The 24,490-nt window shown below is 42.7% G+C and overlaps 1 protein-coding gene across 1 annotated transcript; it reads left to right on the plus strand.

The window, feature by feature from the left end:
• The first annotated feature begins 1,329 nt into the window (after nt 1–1,329).
• On the plus strand, nt 1,330–17,860 carry HPRT1 (hypoxanthine phosphoribosyltransferase 1). Its single transcript, XM_054289938.1, has 9 exons — nt 1,330–1,418; nt 3,377–3,483; nt 4,911–5,094; nt 8,923–8,988; nt 9,662–9,679; nt 11,930–12,012; nt 14,487–14,533; nt 16,303–16,379; nt 16,969–17,860. Exons 1-9 carry the CDS (start codon nt 1,392–1,394, stop codon nt 17,014–17,016), a joined length of 657 nt encoding a protein of 218 aa, XP_054145913.1. The 5' UTR covers nt 1,330–1,391; the 3' UTR covers nt 17,017–17,860.
• Nucleotides 17,861–24,490: the final 6,630 nt, after the last annotated feature.

Raw genomic sequence — 24,490 nt, forward strand, 5'->3', positions numbered from 1 at the left:
AAATTTGCTTAAATTGGTTGCTTCATACAAAGGAACACTTAATTTGATTTCATTGTGTTTTCTGAGCTAACAGTAATAATGCTAGATGCATATCAGAGGGTGATTGCTACAGTTCTTTATGAGTAAAGTTATTTTTAAGAATCATTATCCTTTTCTTGACACCAAGATTTTCTGCACCATAAAATAAAACCTGCTTTCCACCCCGTAGAGAAAGATGGGGAAAGTCTTCAGCTGCTACATAATATAAAAAATCATGAATTTCCATTTGCACTGTTGTGTTGTCCTTAATTGTCCTTATTGTCCACATCTACAGGAAAAGTTGACACTTTTTTTTTTTTCTTTCTCTCATTTGAGACCACTGGAACGATCCATGCTTTTTTATTATTTCACCTCTGTCTGTGGAGCCCCTCCATGGACATGAACACCTGATGGATGTGCATCCATTCCTGTGCCTGGTTCTGGAATGTCAGCAGTTACCCACCCTGTTCCCCCGACATCAGGAGCCACAGAAGCACAGAATCAATTCGGTTGGAAAAAACTCCGAGATCATAGAGTCCAACCGAGGGCCCAGCACCACTTTGTCAGCCAGGCCATGGCACCGAGTGCCGCGTTCAGTCTTTCCTTAAACACTTCCAGGGACCGTGACTCCACCACCTCCCCAGGCTGCCTGTTCCAATGTCTGATCACTCTTTCTGTGAAGAAATCCCTCCTAATGTCCAACCTAAAGGTGTTCTTAAGCCTGTATCCCCTTGTCCTGTCGTGGTTCCCCGGGAGCAGAGCCCGACCCCGGCCTCGCTCCAGTCCCTGTCGGGGCGTTGTGCAGAACAGTCAGGGCTCCCCTAGCGTCCTTTTCTCCGGGCCAAACACCCCCAGCTCCCTCGGGAGCTCCCATCAGACTTGTGCTGCTCCAGGGGCTTTACCCACTTCTGTTGCCCTTCTCTGGACCCGGTCCAGAGATGTCCTTCCTGAGCTGAGGGGCCCAGCACCGGACACAGCACCGTCACCTTCCCATGTCATCCTGAGGGGACGGGGAGCGCACAGCGGGCTGTGCGAGGGGAGGCTCAGCTCTCAAGACAAGGAGCGGGGACGTGGGACAGCGGGGGAACACCCACACCCTGCTGGGATGGGGACAGCCCCACCGAGGGCACAGCTCCGGTGATGTGCCCCCTATGCCCCGTCCCTCCGGCCGTTCCCCGAGCGGTTGCACAGCGTGCCGAGAGCGGCCATGTTGAGGGCGGGGAGCGCGGAGGGCGCGGAGGCGGCGCCGGGGCCGCAGCGGGCGCGGCGCCTCCTGCTCTCACCGCCCGCTGCCGCCGCCGCTCTTGCCGCTCCCAGCGCCCGCTCCCGCCGCTCCGAGCCGCCCGCAGCCGCCGCCGGCCGGGCCGCGCTCCATGGCGACCCCCAGCCCCTGCATCGTGGTGAGTGCGGGGGCTGCCGCCCGCGGGACGGGGGATGCTGGGCGCCGGGGCCGCTGTACCCCGCCTGCCCCCCGCAATACGGTGATCTGTGAGGGAACGCGAGGGGTGGCATGGCGTGCCGTGGCGTCTCGTATCGTGTGTTGTGTCATGTCGCGTCGCGTCCCTCGGCGCCGGGAGCCGCCGCCCCGCGGAGTCACCTTGAGGGCAGCCCCGGCCTCCCGGCGCCGGGCCCGGGCTGTCCGTCCCTGCCCTCCGTGCCCCCGGCCGGGCGCGTCCCTTCCCGGAGCCGCCGCGGGTGCCTCGGGGTGGGCTCCGGGGGGATCCCGAGCCCGAGGGCGGCGGGCAGAGCCGGCGTTGGCGCCTCCGGAGCGAAGGTGGAAGAACTTCCCCCAGCGCCGCACAACTTCCTATTCCTGTTGCTGTTCGCGGCGTGCGGGAGGCTCCGCTCGGGAGAGCCCCACGTGTGTGAGCGGGGTCTGGTTCTGCAGGAGCAGCATCCTTGGTATTTTGTGTAATTGCCGCATCTGCTAAGGCTCTTAATGCTCATTTTTATTTATCGTTTTAAAGCAAGTGCTAGTGCTGATGAAGTGCGTGCGGTGTCTGATGGCCGAGAGCTGTGACGGCCGCGAGGTTGCGACGGTAAATCCCCGCAGTCCGTAAAATACCTAATAAAACCTGTAGGAAGGGCCCATTCCCTGCCAGATGCAGAACGGAAGGTTTAGTAGACACGCTGGATATAACGATGGGTCTGACCAAAGAAAAACCCCATGAGTTTTGGGTAGGACCTGCCTTATTTCTTAAAATAAGTCCCTGTGGACTGCAGGGACCCTGAGCTGTTGCTGTGTGTGTGTGGCTCACACAGGGTCAGTTTTGGATGCGAGGTGAAATAATAAATTCCCCAGATTAAATACTCATTAAATATTAATCAGCAAAAAACCCATGTAAACAGTTGTCGAACCACTAGCCAGGTAAGTGTTTCCACAGGCGCTGAAATAAGATTTGAGTCCTGCAAGGGTACTAGTGGCCGAAATGGATACTTAAAATGCCTGCCCTGGTGAAACTGTCAGCACTAACCTTCTGTTTTCCCTCTGAAATTCTTTTTCACATGGTAGTGTTCAGCTACAGAACCAGAGAGGAAAGTAATTTAAAAACCACATCATTTTCAAGCTGCAGCAGGGTTAGGGTTCAGGGAAGGCTCTGTTTGATGTAACAGCGTGCCCTAAACCTCAGCAGTGTTCAGTATCATTATTTAATGTATGTATGTTTGCTAATCCCTTGTCCTAATTAATATGCCCTTGCCAGTGTTGCAGGCTGTTTCATACAGGGAGTTTGCCCATGTGGAACAGGTTGCTGAAAACTTTAATTTCAGATTCTGAATAATCTTGAACCTCTCCATTTTGGAAGCGGTGTTCAGAGCAGAGTAGATTCACAGCAGCATAACTTGTCATACTCATGGAGCTCTCTCGTCTTGTCCTGCAAACTGGCTTGTGTGTTTTGTTGTGATCGAGTGTTGTGGGGATTTGGAAGGTGTCCATGTCAGAACCTCTGCTTGCTTAATTGCAGATGCAGGTTTTGCAGTACACTAGGAAAATCAGAGGGGTTAAAAAGCTTGATTATTTTTATAATGGAATATAGAGTTTCACTGAGATGTAGTAACTTCAGTTTCCTGCCCTCCACTGGAGGAGAACGTTGTAGGGCTTTCACACACTGCGTTGCATAACAACTCATGGTATTTCAAGTAACTCTTGTGAACTCTTAGATTACACTTTACTCTGTGTTCAGTGTGACTGATGGTTTTAGAGAGGAGGAGAGTAAGATGGTTCTGATGAGCGTTGTGGGTTTGATAGGTTTTACTCGTGGCTTTGATAGTTTTTACTGAATAAAGCGAAGGACTTGAAGTTTCTCAGCACAGACTTTCCCTAAGACTTTGTAGAAATCTCTCCTTGTTTCCTTTTCAGATTGGCGATGATGAACAAGGTTACGACCTGGATTTGTTCTGCATACCTAAACATTATGCAGATGATTTAGAAAAAGTCTATATTCCTCATGGGCTCATCATGGACAGGTTTGTTTGACTTCAGACAGTGTACTGATTGCATGAAACTGGAATAAACATCTTCCACTGATAAATTTGCTGCTCGGAGACTGTCTGAATAGATCACATTTAATTAGAGATACAAATGGACAATTGATCTCTCTTTATTTTTTTTTTTTTTTGTTTCATAGAGTTTACATTTGCAATCATGCTGTTATTTGAAAATTGCTCATAATTCTCAGGCAAAATTTTGTAGTATGTAGCAACTTAGGATTTTCTTTCCAGTGCTTCTTTGATGTTTTACCTTCTTAAAATCTAACTAGAAGACATTTTGTTGTGTCTCTTGAATTTCCATAAGATACTACTAAAGGTATACTATTGATCACATCATTTTAGACTCTCTCATGTTGATATGGTGGATAAATAACGTCCAGCTTTCTCCTGCCTTCCAAGAAAGACATTATCCTCTGCAAATATCAATCTGTCATTTCTGTGGTTGCTGAAATCTGTGATGTGCTATGCAAGTTTTATCTTGTGTGATCAGAAATGTGTTCACAAGCCCACAAGACATTTTTGCTTTACTTTGTGGTTGAAAGTTGCTAATTTTCTTTGTGAGAATGAACGACAAATTCAGGGAATTTAAGCCTTTTATGAGTGGTGTTGGATGAGTCTTCCAGGGGATCTTGTGACTAGGAGTGTATTCAGATTTTGCATGGTTCTGTTTGACTAGATACAATGAACATTCCTATTAAAAATTTCTTTTTAAATATTAGAACTTTACATTGGAAGTCCATATAGAGGAAAAAATCGGACAAAGTACACATCATTAAGGAATTGATGTAATGTTTATAATGGTTGGCTTTCTCTGAGAAACCTGCTGTCAGCTGGCACACAATAAATGCAGACCATGCTTTCTAAAATAAATGGCAAAATAAATTTAGAAACAATTATTTCAGAAAAACGGTGCAGCATTCTCTTGTGCTGCCTTGCTGGTATTGTATTCTGCTTTCAGGACAAATTTCTGGCATTCTGATTTGGCAAATTAACATCAACTCTTCAGTTTACAATTGGGGAGTTTTCTTGCTCGTCAGCTGCTGAGGGCCGCTGCCTTTGGGGTTGTGTCAGCTTACATTGCTCTTTGCATGGAAGCTGAACCTGTGTTTGAGGGAGAAAACACCTTCATGTCTCTTATCTGCCAGTGAAGCAGTTTCAGGCTGTTGAGGTTTGCTTTGGCTGCCCCTGGTAGGAAAACAAGCGCGTTTGGCAGCGCTGCTGTTGGATTAACCTTGAAAAGCAAAACTTGGTTGGCCAGTAAGGTGTAAAAGTGACCCAAGTGGTGGGCAAATATTTCCAAGCAAAATGTGTTTCCAGGTTTGCTGTGTGTGTTTGCTGCTGCTAGGAGTGTCAGTGGACAAGTGCAATGTTATGACAGCTCACTCTTCCTTGGTTCTGTTTAGGACGGAGAGACTGGCACGAGAAATCATGAAGGGCATGGGAGGACACCACATTGTGGCACTCTGTGTACTCAAGGGTGGCTATAAATTTTTTGCTGATTTATTAGACTACATCAAAGCCCTGAACAGAAACAGTGACAAATCAATCCCCATGACAGTCGACTTCATTAGGTTGAAGAGTTACTGTGTAAGTATCTATGCAGTACTGTGCAATTTTTAGCTAAGTTGACTACAAATTATTAACAGGTGGTTTAATATTGTTACTGCTCTAATATGCTAATATTAAACAAATAATTAAGGGAATTAAGAGTCACAAGCCAATTTATACTTTCTCTACCTTATTATATAATGTGTTTTCTTTTAGACCTTGATGTCTCCTCACCCCAGTAAAATCATTAGCTGAGGAGAGAGACCCTTTTACATGTTCTTTGTTTGTTCAGCAATTTCCTCTCTGCCCTCTACCCCATCTCTAAAGCTGTGGCTCTAGACCAGTACTCTTGGACAGGATGACTTGAAAGCTGCAGAAATGGTTCCCTGTCTCATTTTTGTTTTGATAAACCAAACAATGAACAAAATTAGTTGTATTTGATCATGAGGAAACACTAGATACATAAACCTAGATCTGTGATTAATAGCCTCTGAATATGGCATTACATTTTCAAGAAAAGGCATAGGTTACCTTGAGTTTAGATTTTTAGGGGAAGAATTTCTTTTGATTCTGAGCACAAGTATTCAACTGTAGGGAAACAGAACATTCTGTAACACGAGGTAACTTTTAGGTTTTACAGAGGGAAGCATAGGGTTATGTTGTGGAGGTCAGGGGAAGAAGCAGATGTTTGTTAGCACAATATGATTTCCAGCTTACTGAAACCAAGTCTCATATTTTCGAGATTTCAGAAATTTATTGGTTTTTTCCCTAAGACCATATATAAAATGGAAATAATGACTTTTTTTTTTCTTGTTTCAGTTTAGAGTGTTTGAATACACAGTTTCACAATGGTCTGTATCAACAGCTTTGCATTGAAGTCAGGGTTACTTGTCCCATCTCTAGACTACTTCCTATTCCAGGAGAAAAATACAGATACTGAAAAAAATCACTCTCATCTTTTGTTTCATTAAACTGTGAAATCTGAGATGGAATTATTTACAGACTTAGCCTGGACTGTTGCAGAACTTGATAAATCCATGATTCCTCTCAAGCTCTCCAGTAGAGTGTCCTGACAAAGGCAAGGGCTGTGTGTGGCTTTGCTGCAGTCCTTCTGCAGGACAAGCAGCCTGAGGCACACACAGCTGCCTGTGCAGGGGTTACCTGGAGACCACACTCAGTTTGCAGAGCACTAATTCAGTTATGTGCTTTAATGAGAGTGCAGGGCTGGGCAGAAGGGCTCTGCCAGCCCTTGGTTGTATCTCACAAGGCACTTTGTGCTTGTGCACTGTGTTAAAATCAGTGAGGGAGAGCAGTTTGAGCCTCTTTTCTGCTGTCTCACATCCACTTTACCCCAAAGCCCCCATATGCCCATCTGTTCTGCCTGTAAAAGCTGCAGAAAACTGAATGTCTCTATTACAGAATAGTAGGTTAAAGAATAGGAAATTATGACTTCCACCTGTTTTTACTTGGAGTGGAAATTGTGTATCTTCTGCTTTCTCCACTTAGGAACACTTCCAATAATTTACTTACCTTGTTTAAAGAATCAGTACAAAGACTACACCCTTCATGCTCTCTACTTTCTAACTAAAAAAAAATACTGGAGAAATAGTTTGAAACACCTGAAAAAAGTCTGAGCTAAAAAGCAAGGCTGACTTTTAACAGGTCTCCTAGGTGTGTTTTGGTTCATTTCTTTACTTCAGCTGTTTTTTTTTATTCCCCCTCAGAACTACAGTGCCTTGATATTAATAGGGGAGTGAGCAGCAAAGTAAGTTTTATGGAGATTACAATCCTGTTTTTACTACAGAAACAAGTGGATGAAGAGAAGAGCAGAGAAATGTAGACAGAAAGCTGTTGAAGCCAGACATTCTCTTTGAGGTGTTGGCTTGAGGGCTTTTGATTTTGTCAGCCAGCTCTATAAAAGAATGTTTTCTTGTTCTGGATGAGTGAGGAGCTGCTATGTGATGCCTCCACTACACTATTCATAAGCATTTATTTTCTGTAGCCTCTCTTAGGTGGTTATTAATATCCAAATTTAGGTTCTTTAGATTGCATAATTTGATAGACTGGATGAGATTATCCTGTTGTGGACATGAATGTAACAGCTTGGCTGGGTCTTCCATCAGTAATAGTGTCAGAGTGCTAAATCTGCTCTGCAGGTTTCATCTGTGCTTTGCTACAGGAAGGGATCTGTGTTCAGTGGTGTGAAAATCATCACAAACTGTAATGGACAGTTGGAGGTGGAGCTTTCAGCTCTCTTGTTGCTGTCTCTGGATGTGAATACTGGATCTTGCTGCCTGCCTTTACAGACTGCATAAAAGATGTTAAAAATACCCTGGTCACATAAATGAAGCAGATGAACTTTTGTAATGGTTCTGTAATTGATGTAATTGAAGTTCTATTCTTGTTTCAAACTGATCATTTAATATTTACAAGATTATGGGGTTTTTTTGTGTTGCAATGCAAAATTCATACTGTACTGCACCCAGAATAATTGTCTAAGAAAACTGACATGATCAAGCTGTGATTAAACTTCACTTGTAACTCCAGTTTTCCAGGTCCTTACGGATGAATTTTAAGGATCCGGCAAGCTGTTAAGAAATGGAAAGATAGTGTTTGTGATCAGATAGAGCTCTCACTATTCTTGACAAACAGTTTATTCTGTTTGTGTTACAAGAACAATGGCTTTTCACCAGTCTCCTGCATTTAAGCATGGAAATGAGCAAATGTTGTATAGTCATGAAGGGCAGCCAAAAGACAGTGGATGTGTTGCACTGTCACTGGTGAAAATCTGGGTTTTCAGTGGAGTGTGTGGTAAACTCTGGTTAGGCTGGTCACAGCAGTGTTCTGAAAGGTCTCTGCTAACCAAACCTTCCAGCAGGATACTGTAAGGAACTTCAAATGCCACTTTAAAAGGTGATCTTGGAGTCACTTGAGTCAGGAGTCACAGTCTTGTAAAACATTATTGTTTTCCAGCAGTGACAACAGGGAGGCAGTGAAAACAGATCTAAACAGTAACACTCTTGTGTGTTAAACCATGAAGCATTAAAGTCTTACCAGTACTGAACTCGGAAATAAGGCTCCTGAAGATAATTAAAACATTGCTTAATGATTAAACAAAGTTCTTGCCAGTGGAAATCTGGTTATAGCCAATGTCAGAAATCTTTAACTCTTTTTTCACCCTTTCATTGCTCTGAAACTTAGCACCTGCATATGACATCTAATATGAGCTGTGAGCCACTGTCAAGGTTTAAAGTCAATTGAGTGGTTTTATCATAGTTTAGATTTACTGAAGCAAAATGCAGTGTAGTGATGGTGTACCTGTGTTGCTGTTCAATTGTATAAGAACTAATTTGATTTGTTAGCAATATTGGTTGTAAACTAAGCATAAGCTTTTCTGGCTATTTTTGTAGCTTATTGTTCTAAATAGTAATCAGTGCCTTGTTTGCTGGCTATTCTTGTTATGATTGCCTATTCTTATTCAGAGTAAGACTTTCTAAAGCAATAAAGTGTAAAATGTAAATTACCAGCTATACAGCATCCTGTAGCTTGGAAACCAGAAGTGGTTTTTGTCCTGTTTCTATATCTGTAGAGAATGCATAGTAAGTCCTTGCTTTTTAGATACATATGTGTATATAATGGTCACAGATTATGTGTTGATGCAAATCTCTTGTCAAACAGTCTTTTATCTGAAAAACTATCTATGAAGTTGATCACTTGTAATTTCTTTGTTCATAGAGATGCTGTTGTTGCTGTGCTTCTGAAAGCTTTAACATTTACCAGTTGTGTACTTCACAGTTTTGACATTTACTGCAAGAAGAAAATCAGTTTAATTCTTGTCATGCAAATGTTCACCCTCCTCTTTCTTAGAATGATCAGTCAACTGGAGATATCAAAGTCATTGGGGGAGATGACCTCTCAACCCTGACTGGGAAGGTGGGTGCAGCTCTGTGTGTCTGTGTTTGTTCCACTGCAGGAGTGGTGGGAATTCATTCTGCTGACATGTGTGAGGTGCAGCCCACATCAGGAACACAGATCCTCATGATAGGCAGTGACAAGAGGAGGAAATAGGAGAATGTAAATTGGGAATCTGCTTTTCTGCAGTGATTCTGTGGAGATCATTGAGCCACATGTCAGGGGTTGGAGCACCGCTGCTCCTGCTCTGTCAGAACACTTCACTTTCCCCTTCTCCTCACACATAGGGGATTTTTAAGACATGTGTGTCATGTAAAGGATGTAGGTATGACAGAATTTTACCTGTCTCTGCAGTAGGACACCCTTCTCTAGAAGACTAGGAGGTGTATAGACTCTGTTTTGATCTCTTTTGCATATGAATTTTCAAAGAATAGAATAGAATTTTCAAAGTGTGAATAATTCAAAGACTGTACTTAGCATGAACTGTTGAAAAGAATCTCAACTAATTGTTATTAGAACATCAGAAATGCAAACTACAAATGTTAAACTACAAAGCAGTTGCTGTTACACATGTGATCATACATAAATGGTGCTGCAAATATTTAAGTGCACTGAGAAGGAGTTATGAAGATTAATAAGAAATTGTGTGTTGTCTAGATACTAATGGATTTGTTTTTCTTTTTCTTCCTACCAGAATGTTTTGATCGTAGAAGTAAGTATTATGTTTCACTTGGAAGTTCTAATGTGTGACAGGTAAAAGAGTTCTAACAGAAGTTGTTCCTAAGGCAGAAAACCTGCATTTGAGGTTTCAAGGCTTCCAGCTCCTGATTTCAGCCCTGAATTTTGCAAGTGGCCTCTGAATTCGAACTAAGCTGTTTTGAATTCTCAAATTGCATTCAATTGCTGTATTTAACCAGAAAACATCCATCTAAAATGGTTTGTGTTTTCTTTCTGTTTTCTGAGATTTTGTAAATTCTAAAATGTCTCATTTTTTCCCTTTTTTTTTTTTGTTTGAAGAAGTAGCCTGAAAAAAAAAGTGATACTAAGCATGTTATTGTTCTGGGTTCATCCCAGCAAGTTAGGAAACTAAATTGCAGAGGTAGAAAGAGATTCCTGGTTTGAGTATCCTAAAATACATGAAAAACAGATCTAAGCCCAGTGTCCCTGTGTGTGGTTTGTTTAGAGAATAGGGACACAGAGAATGCTAATTCTTAATTGGCATTTTGCAATTGCTGAGTTCCCATTTCTCTGTCTTGTCATGGTTCTCTGGGTGATACCAGGTTCAGCACAGCTCACTTTGACTGCCTCCTAGGTGCTGTTGCTCAGTTCTTGCTTTCATACCTCAATCTTGATGAACACCATTGCTGATGTGCAGCCAATGTCACTTTCCTTGAGTACAATTGGCAATTTCAGGATAGGAAGTAGCAGCAGCAGACAGGAAAAGCAGATGCGCAATCTAATAATGTGTTAAGGCTCCAAATATGGAAATGGCATGTAAGCAAAGAAACAACTATGGCAACTGATGCATCAGCCAAAGGAAAGGATGTTTCCTCCATAAAATGTGTTTCTATGTATTATTTTTCTAATTTGAGAAGGTTATATTATTCCACAGGAAGCTCATGCAGTTCCAAAACTCCTACCAAAATAGTGTGTATCCAGCAGTCGCTGTGTGATCAGGGGTGTCCTTTGAAGTATATTTTGCTTCAGATAGACAGATGTGTTTAATTATGGATCTGCTCCATTTCAGATGAATGTAATCCCCAGATTAGGTTAGTTTCTTTATTGTTTAGTGAATCATCTGTCCATTAGCTCGTCTTACAGAGTCAGATATGACCACTTACTGATCACCATTCATACTGTCAAATGGTAAAATGCACATCTATTGTAAATTTAATGTCTTGAGTGCTAGGCTTTACTGCATCCCTTTAATGTCCAAAGAATTCTGTACAAAATAGAAATTCATCTCCAATAAACATCTCGTCACACAACAGAAAATCAGTAAGAAGTTCTGCTTTTCTCTTAAAGCATGGAAGTAGCTGTTTATTTACCAACTTTGATTTTTATCTGTATACTTGTGCATCTTCAACTTCTCTGGAGTTTAATGATTAAAAGCATTGAGTGTTAATGGTAATGCTGACAGGTACTCTGTTGAGTTTGTTGTTTGATTTTTATTTTAATTAGGAGTCATAGGAAAATCAACTGAAACCAGGATATTGCTACTTCCTTGCTCTCTGCTCCTTCATTTCAAATAGATTTGATTTTAGGCCAGGGCAAGGACCGTCCCTCTTAGAGATGGTGTGATTGTTTAGTCCAAATGAGGAGGCCATTTCTGATGCTTCAGTTTCAAGGCATTTATTCTCTTTTTATTTTCTGTTTATATGTGCAGTGAATGGGATTAAAATGCTGTGTCAAAATTTATTTTAGTGTATTTTAGACTTCAGAACTGCACTCAGACTTCCCTGTGCAATTTCTTCAGGTATTTCTTGGCTCTGTAAAGTAAATTGTACCCCTTTTCCTTTAACTGCAGTAATGAGTTGTTCTACCTGTTTTCCCTTCTTGCTTTTCTTCCTGTAGAATACTCTGTAACTGAGCTCAACAGCCAGACTAACATTACTCTTATCACACTCAAATTAAACATTATCTCATTGCTGCAAGGAGCACAACATCCAAAAGGAGCCAAGCAGGTCGTTGCAGTAACTGCTTGTTCAGCAGCTGCTTCCAAAGCCCTGGTTATCCTCAACAATGAAGCACTCTTGTTAATGTGTGTGATCACTTTACCCAGTGTGGTTGTGTAAGCCCAGTTCTGTTTTCTGCCACCTGGATTTGGTTGGGAGCATTTTTACAGGCTGTAGTTTGCCATATTTTCATGCTGCTGTGGATGAGCAATTTCAGTGGTAGAAACTTGAAAGTGCTGCTCTGACGTGGTTAATACTCTGTCTTACATGAGTGTTTTTCTTTTCAGGATATAATTGATACTGGTAAAACAATGAAAACGTTGCTGTCTCTCCTTAAACAGTACAATCCAAAGATGGTGAAAGTAGCCAGGTAAATGTTTGATGATTATTTGTGCTGGTTTTCACCTTAAGAAGGTTTAAAAAAAACCCCAAACCAACAAGTAAAAACAAACATAGAAAACATTTCCATGGAAGAGAAACAGGAGGGAACATTTCTTCAAGAGTCATGTGATGTGATCTGTTAAAGTCACTACTTGTTTAAACTCCTGAAGCACTTTTGCATACTGTAAGGACATATATGTGTTAAGGATATTGGAAACACTGTTTTTTCCAGTCTTATTGCTGGAAGAGTTCCTGTGCTTCAGAAGGGCAGAACTTGTGCATGCCTGAACACCTCTTGCCTGTCATATTATGGTAAAGTTTGTGGGCTTTTAGCACTGAAGTCCAAGTTTAGAAGTATCTAGAAGAATTGAAATCTTTTGGTCTTAAAAGAAATACCCTCTCAAGTTAATAGAAGTGTTTTCAGCACAAATTTATTTAATAAATGCAGACTTTAATTAGAAGGGGGAATAAGAAAAATGAGTGGTTGTCACTTACCTGTGTGTAGTGTCTCTCCAAAGATGTTTCTTTCTGCTGGCACAGTCTGAACTTCACTGTACTGCAGTGGTGTACCTGGGCAATGGAGATTTTCTGGTTTTCCTTCTTTAATTGTGGAATTTAATTAGTTTGCACACTAACATGAGTGAGGGTGTAGTGTGCACAGTGCAGCTGAGCTTTAGAGGTCATTCTGTGAGAGTCACCCAGCCATATGCTCTTCCAGCTTTTCTACTTAGTTACACCTTCAATAAATTCATTTCAAAGCATTTCATAATTAAACAACTTGCAACCAACAAGAAATATTGAGGGTGATATTGTATTATTAACCAATATCAACATTCCTCCTACTTCTTTTTAATTGCATCTCTCGTGCTGCTATGCTGTGGTTGTGTATTTTTTAATAAAAGCATAATGATTGCTGGGGATTAGAGATAAAGCAGAGCTGGGTGTAATATCTAATCACTTGTGTTGCCATAACAATGTCAAAGCAGCTGTTAGACTTCCCAGAACAGCTCTTCTTGCTGGTAATCTGGAGGTGACCTGCTGAAGGTGAGGCTGTTGTGGATTTCTCCCTGGCCAGTTTTTAAATATGTGTCATTGAAAAGTATTGTAACACTACAGTGTAAGTCTTAAGTATAATATAATATAATATAATATAATATAATATAATATAATATAATGTAATGTAATGTAATATAATGTAATATAATATAATATAATATGGTATATACTTAATATAATATATACTTAATATAATAAATATAATATATGTGCAAAGACCAATTTTCTGTATTTTAAACCTGATGCAGTAATTTGGGTCTGCCCAGGGAAAGACCTGACTAGGGGAACATGATCATTCTAGACAGACTTATGTTCTCGGTTGCTTGACTTCTCTCATTTATATGTATATTTTCTTCTTTGTTAATTTTTTCGTTGTTGTTGTTGCAATTGTTTATTGGGTTGGGGTTTTTGAGGTTTTTTGAGTTTTTTGTTTGGTTTGGGTTTTTTTTTTTTAGGTTTCTATTTATTTTCCTTCAGACAATTAAGTAGTAGTAGTAGGGAGATGTGAACTAATGCCAGCACTATTTTGGGCTTTCTTTGATCAAATTCTACATCAATTCTCAAAAATTAGGTCTCCCAATTGGAAGTTTCAGAAACTAAAATCAAAACTGTGACTGTGGCAAATGAAGCCACATCCTCAGGGGTGATCCAGGAGGGAAGGGGTCTGTGCTTAGTGTACAGAGTTATGCTGGTCCTGTTTGCATTCAGCCATCAAACACCTTTTATGTTCCTCAGACAGACAGACATCAGGCCTGTGGGATTGTCTTGGAAAAGGTAGAAGTGCTCTTCTGAATAATAAGCAAATCAAACTGAGTTAGCAGGGCATTTCTCTCTCCTACAGTACCCCCAGCTCTGTATCTCCATGCTTTTTACCCTTCTGACCATTAATTCTGATCATCAGAATCAGTTACATCTTCTTTATGGGGGTAATTATAACTTCCAGTGAAAAGCAGTTAAGGACAAGTTGTGCAACTGCAATTGAGGTCACATTCAAGCACCTAAAGCTTTCCTTCATAAATCTTGGGCTTTTTTTCTTGGGCCACATCCCAGATTGTTGCCTCTTTACGTACAAGGTAAATTGCACCTGAAGTTCCTAACATACCTAAAATCCTACTAAGTGACTTTTGACAGTGAAAATCCATCCAGATCAGTGTCTCCCAGCCTTTCCCTTGCAGACCTGTTAGTCAGCCTTTAGGCTGTGAACCATTCATGATTCTAGCAAGTTTTGATTTTGTCATTATGATCTTTTGTACCTGCAAGTAAAGTAATGGTTTGAAATATGTGTAATTAGGCTGTCAGTTATGCACACTTTGGCTTAACTCAGCTTCTCTGTTCATCAAAACAGTGTCATGTATTTGTACATGGTGCTTTTCCCTGTTTCAGTTGTACATTAATTTTATTTGACAGTTTGCTGGTGAAAAGAACTCCTCGAAGTGTGGGATACCGGCCAGACTGTAAGTGACTTTTGACAACCACTTTTCTTTTTTAAAAGTATGTCTGTGTATTGGGTGCCTTTTGCTCAAAGTCAAGGGTGTTCCAAACAGGTTTTCACTAATAATTCTTGATAGAGTTTGCTCTTGTTTAGATAATTAAATATTTGGAATGTACTTTGAGACAATTAATCAGGATTTGTAACATTTGCAACATTTTATTATATTGGAAATCAAACTTTGATATTTTGGTCTAGGTTACACCTTTGTCATGTGCAATTTCTCTCAACTTGCATGTAGTCAAATGCTTCAGTCAGTGGAATCTGCTGAATTCAGTTTTTGACACTTTTGGGAGTGATTTGTGTGCCTTAGCCTAGCTACCTCCTCCATTTGGCTGTCCCCAAGAATGGGGGGGGACTACATGGGGTAGCAGCTCTGATAAAGGTTTACAGTGTTAAAATGCCTCATTTGGCACTGGTTATGTCTGGGCACCTGAATTACTCCCTTCTTGTCCTGTCCAGTCTGTCCCAAGACTGTGAGTGAGGGAACAGCATCCAGGGCAGACAGTGGTGGGAGTGACAGCTCCTCCTGCCTTGGGCAGGGCTGTGTGCTTTCACCATGTTCCAGAGGCCAAATTCCTCTTCCATTCATTATGGAAGTGAAGAGAATTGAGCACAGAATCACATCCTCTTCCTCCTCCTTTGCAAGGTTGTACAATGCTCTGTAAGTGAAGCTTTTCATACCTCAAGGCTTCATTGAGGTATTCCCCTCATTGAAGGACACCCCTCATTGCTGGGAGCTCATTAGAGGCTTAGCTGGGCTAATAGTGCCTTTGGAGCATCCTGCAGCAGATGATTTGTTTTGCCATCTGTCCCCAGAGAAAACCTGTCAGGGCCTCCATTTTATCACTGTTTTGTGAGGCCCAGTAAGTGCTAAACATCACCTTAGTTTTTCTAAAAGTGCCCACAGCCTTTTGTTTGAATTGCACAGTTTATCTCACTGTTTTCCTTATTGTAGCCAGGAAGAGAAAAAAGGCACAGCTTTCCTGCTCAGGAGACTTTCATTTTAGCATGAGGGGGAAAAGCCCTTTGGAAATTTTATATTTTTGATAATTTAATTTATTTTGGTAATATTATGATATATATAGACAGGGTGGACTAGTCCTGCCTGACAAAGTGTTCTGCTAGAGCTATTCAGACAATCTGGAATGTCTGATGTCCTCTTGTTAGGCAAACTTTGCGAGATAGAAATCAAAACCAAACTCAAAAACCAGCAACAAACCAAAGCCAAAAGCAAACCCAAAGCAGCCAACCCACAGCTATTTCTGAAACCTGCAGATGACCCTTCCTGCAGCCCTGTCTGGAGTGCAGCTCCAGTGCTGTGTTGCGCTCACAAATCACCGCTGCTGCACTGGCACATCAGGCATCTAGGAAGTGCCAGGAAGGATTGGCACTTCTGCACATGTTTGTAAAGTCAGAGGACATTTTCAAGGAATTTTACATTCTCATAATAATATCCTGTCAGGAAATTTAAGAGCTTCCATTCATTTCTTGCAGGCTAGCACCAGGCAGCTGTGTGGGAACCAATAAATACATCTATTTAATTTCCTTTAGTTGATAAATCAACAAAGTAAGTTCAAATTGTAAAATGGCTGAAATATTAATCTGAGGGTACTAGAGTGGAAGAAATAAAATTAGTTACTATCTATATCTATAAAATTCCATATTGTCTCTGTAAAAAGATCTAGTGAACTCTAGGAGGTTCTTTTTCTAACACTCTGGTGACTTTTCCAGTTGTTGGATTTGAAGTGCCAGACAAATTTGTTGTGGGATACGCCCTAGATTACAATGAATACTTCAGAGATTTGAACGTAAGTCATTTTTCCCGTATGTTTTTCTCCATTTAAAACTGGGGAGGAGGAAGGAAGGGAAATCTCCTTACATCATTCTCCCTGCTCTGTAAATCATGCCTCATATTCCAGTGATGAGAATAAGCCTGAGAGCAGCAGGGCAGTGTTTGGAGCTCTGGTAAAACAAAAAAATTATTTTGCTGCATGCAGAGTGGAGGCTGCACAACTGTCAGCTTTGAAATAATGTGAAGTTTGTGAGAAGTTTCTTGTCTCACCAGATTTCTGCAACAAATAAGTGCATTTGATTAGTTATTTCAGAGTTAAAGAAGAGAGACCTGGGAAGAAGTTAAGAAGGACTCACATTTTATTATTTTTATCATTAACTCTTCATCTGGGTCTCACCAGCCCCAGCAGACAATGGGTGGGAAAAGAAGGCAATGTGGAGATTTTTGGACCAAAACAAGGCCTGAGTTTTTCTGCATAAACAGTGTCAGAAGATTCTTCCTCCTCAAGTGTGTACAGCACACTTGTGTTGCTTTCAGAAGCTTGTTATTGATGTCAAACCTTGGTCACTTTCCTAACAGAAGCTTTTTATTTTATTTTGTTTCAGCATATCTGTGTGATCAGCGAGACGGGGAAGCAGAAGTACAAAGCATGAAAGCAGAGTTCAAGTGACAACAGAGCTTTGAAATGTTTTGTTTACTGAGTCCTATCTTTCACAGGCTTCAGCTCTGCTACACCAGCTACACTTGTAGAATGCCCCAGCCCCATTGCCATATGCTTACTGTAATTTATTGCATGTACAATATAAGAGCTCGTCTTGTTCATTTATATTTTAGAAATGTAAACAATTAGTGCAGTTCTGCACTCCTTATTTTGATTTGCACTATGACACTACCGACTCTCGCTGCCCCTGGTTGGGTTGTGCTGTTTGTGAGCTCCAGAGTCTAACTCTTGCAGTGGTAAATTGCTTAAACCTCATCAACCCAGAACTGAAATAGTTCAAGTACTGTAAATGTAAAGCATTTTATGATAGGGAAGTCTATTAGTAATATTTTTTAAATCTGTAATTTAAGTTTTATATTTTAATGCACAGATGTGATTGTGATTATTGGATAGTTGCACCTTTGGGTGGTAATAAAGCATGAGGAGCAGCCAGTTACAGTATCTGTAATCTCCAAGGGGCTCATCCAAATCTCCTGGAGTTGCCTTATTGCTGTAAAGGAAGTCTGGGTGAAAAGTGTGTTTTTCCTCTTTTCTTTTTTTTTTTAAAGATGGAATGACAAAACAGAATGTTTTAAAATCTAGTTTTAGTTGAGCTGCCTATTTCTGTTAGATTTTTTTTCTTTAAAAATATCCATCAGTTTGTGGAATTGCCTTTTAAATTTAAACAATTTTAATATATTTGTGGGAGAAAAAAGAAATATTGTAATGTTTACTTTATAAGACCTACAAAGCAAAGTACTTTAAATAAAGGCTGTCTCTTTAAAATAAGCCCCACACATCTATCCCACTCATTCTGTATATTAAAGTGCTCTTGAAATTTTCTTCTCAATATTTTTATAAGTGCTTGTGACAGTGAAGGCAGACTCTACATTTGTTACCTTTGTAGAGCTTTTGGTTAATGTAATCATGTCTAAGAGAAGGTGATAAAAGTGCTGTGGGGAGATACTGAAACAATTGCACATTCTCCAACCAAACCAGATTCCAGAGAGAAGAGTTGAAGCAACAGTCCTTTGTTCTGTCTTGGCAGAAATGAAGAGTGGAGGTTCTGTGTCCATTAAACATATCCATGTGGGGAAAAAAACCACAAAAACCCACAACCATTTTGTAAATAATCCTTTTGGTTTGTTTCATTAGCACTTCTGTTCATGTGGAGTCCAGTTCTGAGCACGGCAGCCTTTTGGTTCTTGTTCTTCTGCATGTGGATTCTCCCACCACATCCTCAGATGTAATGCTGCTCAGTGCCTAATACACCATGGAGTTTTTGAAATATTCTGTTTTGAAAGATTTTTCTCTGGTTTTGAAGTTGGAGTCTGTACTTTTCCAAGAACTGCACACTACTGCCCATCCATGGCCTGCTCAGTTACAGCTGACTTAATATTAATGTTAATAGCAGACCTAAAATATGAATTCACACAATGTAATTACATCAAATGACCACATTTCTGGCAGTTCTATTTGCAAATCAGAATTCTCTTTAACTGATCAAAATTATATTGTAGGTTATCCTTTCAAAGAGCTTTTGTTCCAATGCACTACAAAGTCTGATTGCATTTCTGGATTTGTCCTAAATCACCTTTGTGTATCTGCCTGTTCAAGAACCTGTGACTTGTTGCAAAAACATGCAGAGCATCTCCAAGAAGAGGAAATAATGAGTCTCCTGAAAGGATTTCCAGTCATGGTTAAGACAATTACTCATTATGTGATTTGGGAAAGAGAGGAGGGGTTGAGTTAGTCACAACAAGGGGTTGATCTTTCAAATGCAGCTGGAGCAGGGAATTCCTGGTCTGCTGGGGAAGGGTTGGGATTGCAGGACTGTGTGGGCACAGCAGAGGTTTGGGAAGATGCTGTTGAGCCACACTGGCCCCAGGAGTGGTGCTGCAGCAGCACAGGATTGCCTCCTACCCCCCCTGTGTCTGATGGGAAAGGTCTGTACTTAAATCCCACTGCATGTTCCCACATTTCAGGTGCTGTGGATCAGACACAGAGATTTTTTCACTTCACACAGGTGCTTGTCAGGTCAAGTTCATCACCACAGAGAGATTCCTTATTCAAAAGCTTTTGTTGGTCTGAAAATTGTTCAGATGAAAGGTCACCCCCTTCCTCACTCTTGCTGGAATAGTTCTGTCTCCTGCAGCCTTTCACAGCTGCTGTGTGTGCACAACAGGAAGATAAATCCTCACTTGAAAAACGTTGAAACTGCAATTGTTGGTTTTTGTTTGGTAATTTTGGTTAAAAGTCTGGGGGTTTAGTCACATCTTTGCAAGTTACACACCAGCTTTATACGACCCAGACATATATTAAAGCATTATGAAAGCACAGAGGAGTGTCTTGTATTTGAACATTTATGTGCCATTTGAAATTCATTATAGTTCCACATTTTATGAATCACAAATGCATGCTGGAAAAATAATTTTGAATATTTATAGGCTTTGCTCCACTGTCTCTCCCTGTGACATCTGGCATTTCTGTACATTTTGGTAGCTGAGACACAAAATGTGATGAAAAGTCTCTCTGTGAACTGAGCTGGCACTTCACTTAGGGCTTTTTTTTGGTAATCCTGGTTTTGAAAATTGAGTTAAATAAGGATCTTTGAGCTGCCTTGTAATTGTATATCCTGACTGATTAAATGGTGGTGTTTCTTTGTGTATTATGCTGCTGCAGTCCTGTCAGGAACACACTAATCCAGCAGTGAGGAGCTGACAGTGCTTACAGGGAGCTGGTTACAAGTCATTAAAGGACTGCCTGCCCTGCCCAAGTGCCTCTAATTCCTGTGCAGGTTGCACCTTGCAAGATCAGATCTCCACTCTTGGCAAGCACCTTTATAAGCTGAGACAGCTGAGACACCACTGTGGTCTGGTTTTTCTTTTTTTTTTTTTTTTTTTTTTTTTTTTTTTAGTTATTATAGTATTTAATTACCCAAGCAGATGTAGTTTGTTGAGTACTCTGATGGGGAAAACACTCCCCAGCTCTTTGTAACAGTGCCAGTACCCAGTAAGCTCATGGTACTCCAGGCACCAAGGTGAAGAGGGCTAGAAAAGCACAAAGATTCAGCACAATCTAAGAGCTGGCTGTGAGGATTTTCATCCCTAGAGAAGCCGAGAGAGGGATCCTGCTGGTAACTGCCAGGTGATGAAAGGCTGGTGCAGGGTGTGTGTTGGGGACACGTTTGAGTGGCTGCAAATGCTCTTCTGCGTGTGGGCTCTGCTCCAGGAAACACCAAGTGATGATTTGAAACTTCATCTTGGAAGGTGGAAATCCTTGTGGAACCAGGCAGGAGAAACAGGCCAGTGATGGTGAGTAAATCGAGGTGCAGGAAGAGTAACCTGTTCCAGGTGTTTATCTAGCAATCATTATTAGTGGCATCTTTATTTTGTCCCCACTGTGAGCAGAAAGGGAACCAACCCTGGTGTGTGTCCTGCATATCTCCGGGTGAGCTGTAGCAAATCACGGCTCCGGTAAGATCCAGCTTTGGGCATCGGGGGTGCGTGAGGGGGTTCCCAGACTCTGTGCCCTCTCACAAGTTGATTCCCCACCCCAGCCCTTCACAATCAGAATACCCCAGTAGGTCCTGTCTGTATCAATAAGGAATCAGCTACTTCCAGCCCCAGCTCTCTTATGTGGCTTCTTGGTGCCCGATTTACAGCCCTGAAATCTCAGCAGCAGCAGCAGGAATACTACAGGATGGTTTTTTGAAGAGATTTAGGCAAAGCGTGGCTCTCCCGCGATACCCTGCTACCCCTGGCAGTGCAATAACCCTGTTTAGCTGTCCCGTTCCAGCCCTGCCACTGAACCCCGCCGTCTCCGCACGGGTTCTGGCCGAGGGGAAGGGGTGAGGGGGCGGGGAGGGGCTGGGTTCGCCCCGGAGCCCCCGGGTCCGCCGGGAATTCCGCGGGACAGGGCTGGCAGAAACACACGGGGTCGGCTCGGCTGTCCCGCAGGTTGGAGCGGGATAAAACCCCTCTCCCCGCGAAGGGAACAGTGCCCGGGTACGGACGGGACGCGCCGCTCTCCTGCGCTCCGGGAAGCGCCAGAGCAGCGATGCTGATGCTTCGCTTGCCTGTTTCCCATCTGAGGAACTGGGACGTGACTAAGCCAACCCTAAGGCAGGGAGGAGCAGGGAAATGGAGAGTGTGCATGCGTGTGTGTGTGCATGCGTGTGTGTGTGTGTGTGAGAGAGAGAGAGAGAGGCAGCGAGCTTCTAAATGTTTATTGATGTGCCTTTATCAGATTTTCTCCCCGTTTCTTTTCACGACAAATTTTTCTCCTCCATTCACAAAATATCAAATACCCTGTAGCAACCAGAGAATACAAAATACAAGGTAGAAATATCTTCTGTGGTGTAAAGTCCTTAACGTGAAATTAGAAAACCACCCTGTGCTTTCTAGTACAGCATAATCACAGCTCCCTACTTGCTGAGCTGCATCTTCCACACCTCCAGTCCCCTCCCGGCCATCAGACCTTCACTGGCAGCCCTGCACACTCAAATAATTTCTTTTCAGTATGAGGGGGAAGCTACTTTCTCACACTGACTACATGGTATGGGAACTCACCCTAGACAGTTTATAAATGAATATATGCTCTGCTTGAATCACACTTTGAGTAACCCTCAGTTTCCTGAACTGCTACAAGGATGGGTTTACGTGAGAAATTGCAGAGAGCAACACCTTACACTGCTTCAGAAAATAAAATACTTCAATTTGTGTTTTTCTTCCATTTGGTGAGTTTGTTGCCAGGATCCACTATGTCACCAGGGTGTCAGAGCCATCATTTGCACTGGTCATCATTGTCACTTTAGCAAACCCTCATGGGAGAGGTGAGCTGGCTTCTGCTTTGCCATGTGGCTGATACCTGCCACATCCAATTTAACCCAAGATCTTTTTCTTTGTGCAGCTTTGTGCTGGGGGCAGCTGCACAGTTTGGTCCCCAGCCAGGGTCCCCTACCCTGCAAAGAGAGAGCAAAACACGTGCGAGGTTTCTGTGGGCAAAGAGCAGGACCTGAAGTCATTCACAGCAGGCTCTGGGAGCTGCTGTTGTGCAAGGCACTGCACAAACACCTGCCAAAGGCAGTCCTGGCTCCCAACACTGGATCTGAGCTGAGGAAAAGCAAATGAGGTGGGTGGGCAAGAAGTGCAGGAAAAGCAAGACAGTGCTGGATACCACAATGAGCCACCAGCCCTTGCCAAGAATTCCTTCTGCATCAAAGGAGGTGAACAGGAAAAGGCTGAAGGTAGATAAGGTGGCTTTTTGGGTTGCTTTTCCAGTGTTTACAGGAATCTGCAACACCTCCTCTGACTCCCACACCACCTCTAATGGAGGTACCTGGTACTGTGAGCAGAGCAATATATTCTCAATCTTAGTAGGTGGGAAAGTTTTGGTCGGGGAAATTTTAAAAAAATGAAGATTGGTGTATAAACGCGTGAATTAGAGACTTGTTCAACGACCATCTCCTAAGCCCAGCAGCCATGCAGTGCTGTGATGCTGTGCTGCACGCATTTACCTACACAGGGAACTGCTGCCTTCCAGCTTGTTTATAAAATCACAGCAAAAACTACTGAGGGAACTCAAAGACTTCTCCTCTACAGTGGTCACATGCACTCCTGGTGCAGCAAATTTCACATATAAACAAAAAACCCACATCTTGCTTTATCTTACATGAACAAAGGAGTTCACCCAGGCTGCTTTGCCTGTGCTGCTGCGCCTCTGCAGACACCCCAGAGTTGCCATGTGGGTCTGTGGGGGACTGGCCAGCCCAGGGATGCTCTCTGCAAAGGCATTTAGTGGTTTTTTTCCAAGTAGTTTGTGCACAAATGCAGTAGAGAAGCCAATTTGCACACAAGCCAATCTGTCTTGTGTCAAAGGCAAATTTGTACACCTCAGGAGAAAAAAATGACAGGAGCTTCCCTGGCTTCTCAGAAAGACAAGCACAGCTGGATGTCTGTCCCTTGTCTGTCCCCTGGACTTTCTGTGTTAACAATTGGCAATATCCTGAAGTATCTGGAGCAGTGCAGGAACACACAAGGTCCTGGGAGCCAGGCAGGCACAGAGCCCTGTCCCAGTCACTGCTGGCTATGGCACATCCCTCACTGCTGGCACCTGCACAGCCACTCCACGGGCCATGTCCCTGTCCCCTGGGATCCCACTGCCTTCATTCAGCCTCTGTATTTGTATTTTATTTGTGCCCACTACTCCACAAACTCCACTGTGCTTTTACTCTTCCATTTTGATCCTGCAGGAGACCAGAGCCTGAAAGCAGTTCTAGCAGGAGTCTTCAGTTTGTGAACACACTGAAAATGTCTTTTTCTAGCTGAGTAAAATCAAACCGACCACAACAGAAACTGCCCAAAAAAAAGTAAAAGAAATTTTAAACCTTACACTCCACCTATAAATGAGTAGAAACCTTTCTTTTGAAAAAAGCGATGCAAAATTAATATAAACATACAATAACCAACTTTATTGATCAATTTCCCAGTCAACCAAGTCACTCATCAAGTTACTTTCCTGAGGGAAAACACTATGGGACTTGGCAATTAATGGCTTGACTTGTTGAGAGTGGGAATGAACCATTTCACAAGTGGAAGAATAGCAGTGTCTGCTTTAGAATGCGTTGGTTGTGTGGCCAAACACTGAGTTTGCCCCCTTTGAGGGCAGAGGCTTTTAAAAGCTGTTCCTCCCCATTCACACCCCCCCTTGCACCTCCCCCTGCCAGAGACATTTGTGTTCCTCCTGACGATGCTCTGACAGCCCCTACGCAGAGCAGGAGCTGGGACTGAAGGTGTAAATCAGCAACAGGATTTTCCCCTATCCTAAAACCATTGGCTGTGATTTAGTAATTCCTGAAAATAGCTGAAAAAACAAATGTTCTGGACTTCACAGCCACCAGGAGGCTGGTGGATTGGGGCTGTTAATGATGCACCATCACTGGCAGCACTGACCGTTCATTCAGCCCACAGCAGATGAATCTTGAGCAGGCAGGCACCACCCCAGGAGCATCCCTGACTCCGTGCTGGCCCTTGTGTGGATTCCAGCAGGGTTTGGAAGCCTCAAGTGGGGCAATGCTAAGGAAAAACATTTCACCATGGGGCTGGGACAGCTCTGGAGAAATCACTGCTGCAGTGGTGGGGCTGCAGGCAAATCCTCAGGTGGTCCAAACTCTCTCCAAGATGGCCCAAGTGGTGCCAGATGCTGCTGGCCCTGGCAGCCCCCTATAGCAGCTGTGCCTGAGCTGAGGGAGAAAGGCTGGGACAGCTGCAGAAATTTGGGGAGATGATGCCTCGGGCAGCAGGGCTCCCCCATGAGCACCCCCGGCACAATGAGCATCCCTCCCTCCCTCTCACTCAGCTGAAGCTCTGGGCCCCACCAGCCCTTGCACCCCCCAGTGTCCCCCACACCCCCTCCCCAGGTCTGAG

The sequence above is a fragment of the Melozone crissalis genome, unplaced genomic scaffold (assembly GCF_028551555.1).
Source record: "Melozone crissalis strain CALT ecotype California unplaced genomic scaffold, PUWL_Pcris_2 ptg000068l_1, whole genome shotgun sequence".
Classification (NCBI taxonomy): domain Eukaryota; kingdom Metazoa; phylum Chordata; class Aves; order Passeriformes; family Passerellidae; genus Melozone; species Melozone crissalis.

What these genes read in the sequence shown, in the direction of transcription:
- HPRT1 (XM_054289938.1), top strand. Translation starts at nt 1,392, where the DNA reads ATGGCGACCCCCAGCCCCTGCATCGTG. An exon ending in CATGGGCTCATCATGGACAG is followed by an intron (nt 3,484 to 4,910) that starts GTTTGTTTGACT and finishes GGTTCTGTTTAG; the next exon opens with GACGGAGAGACTGGCACGAG. An exon ending in AATACTTCAGAGATTTGAAC is followed by an intron (nt 16,380 to 16,968) that starts GTAAGTCATTTT and finishes ATTTTGTTTCAG; the next exon opens with CATATCTGTGTGATCAGCGA.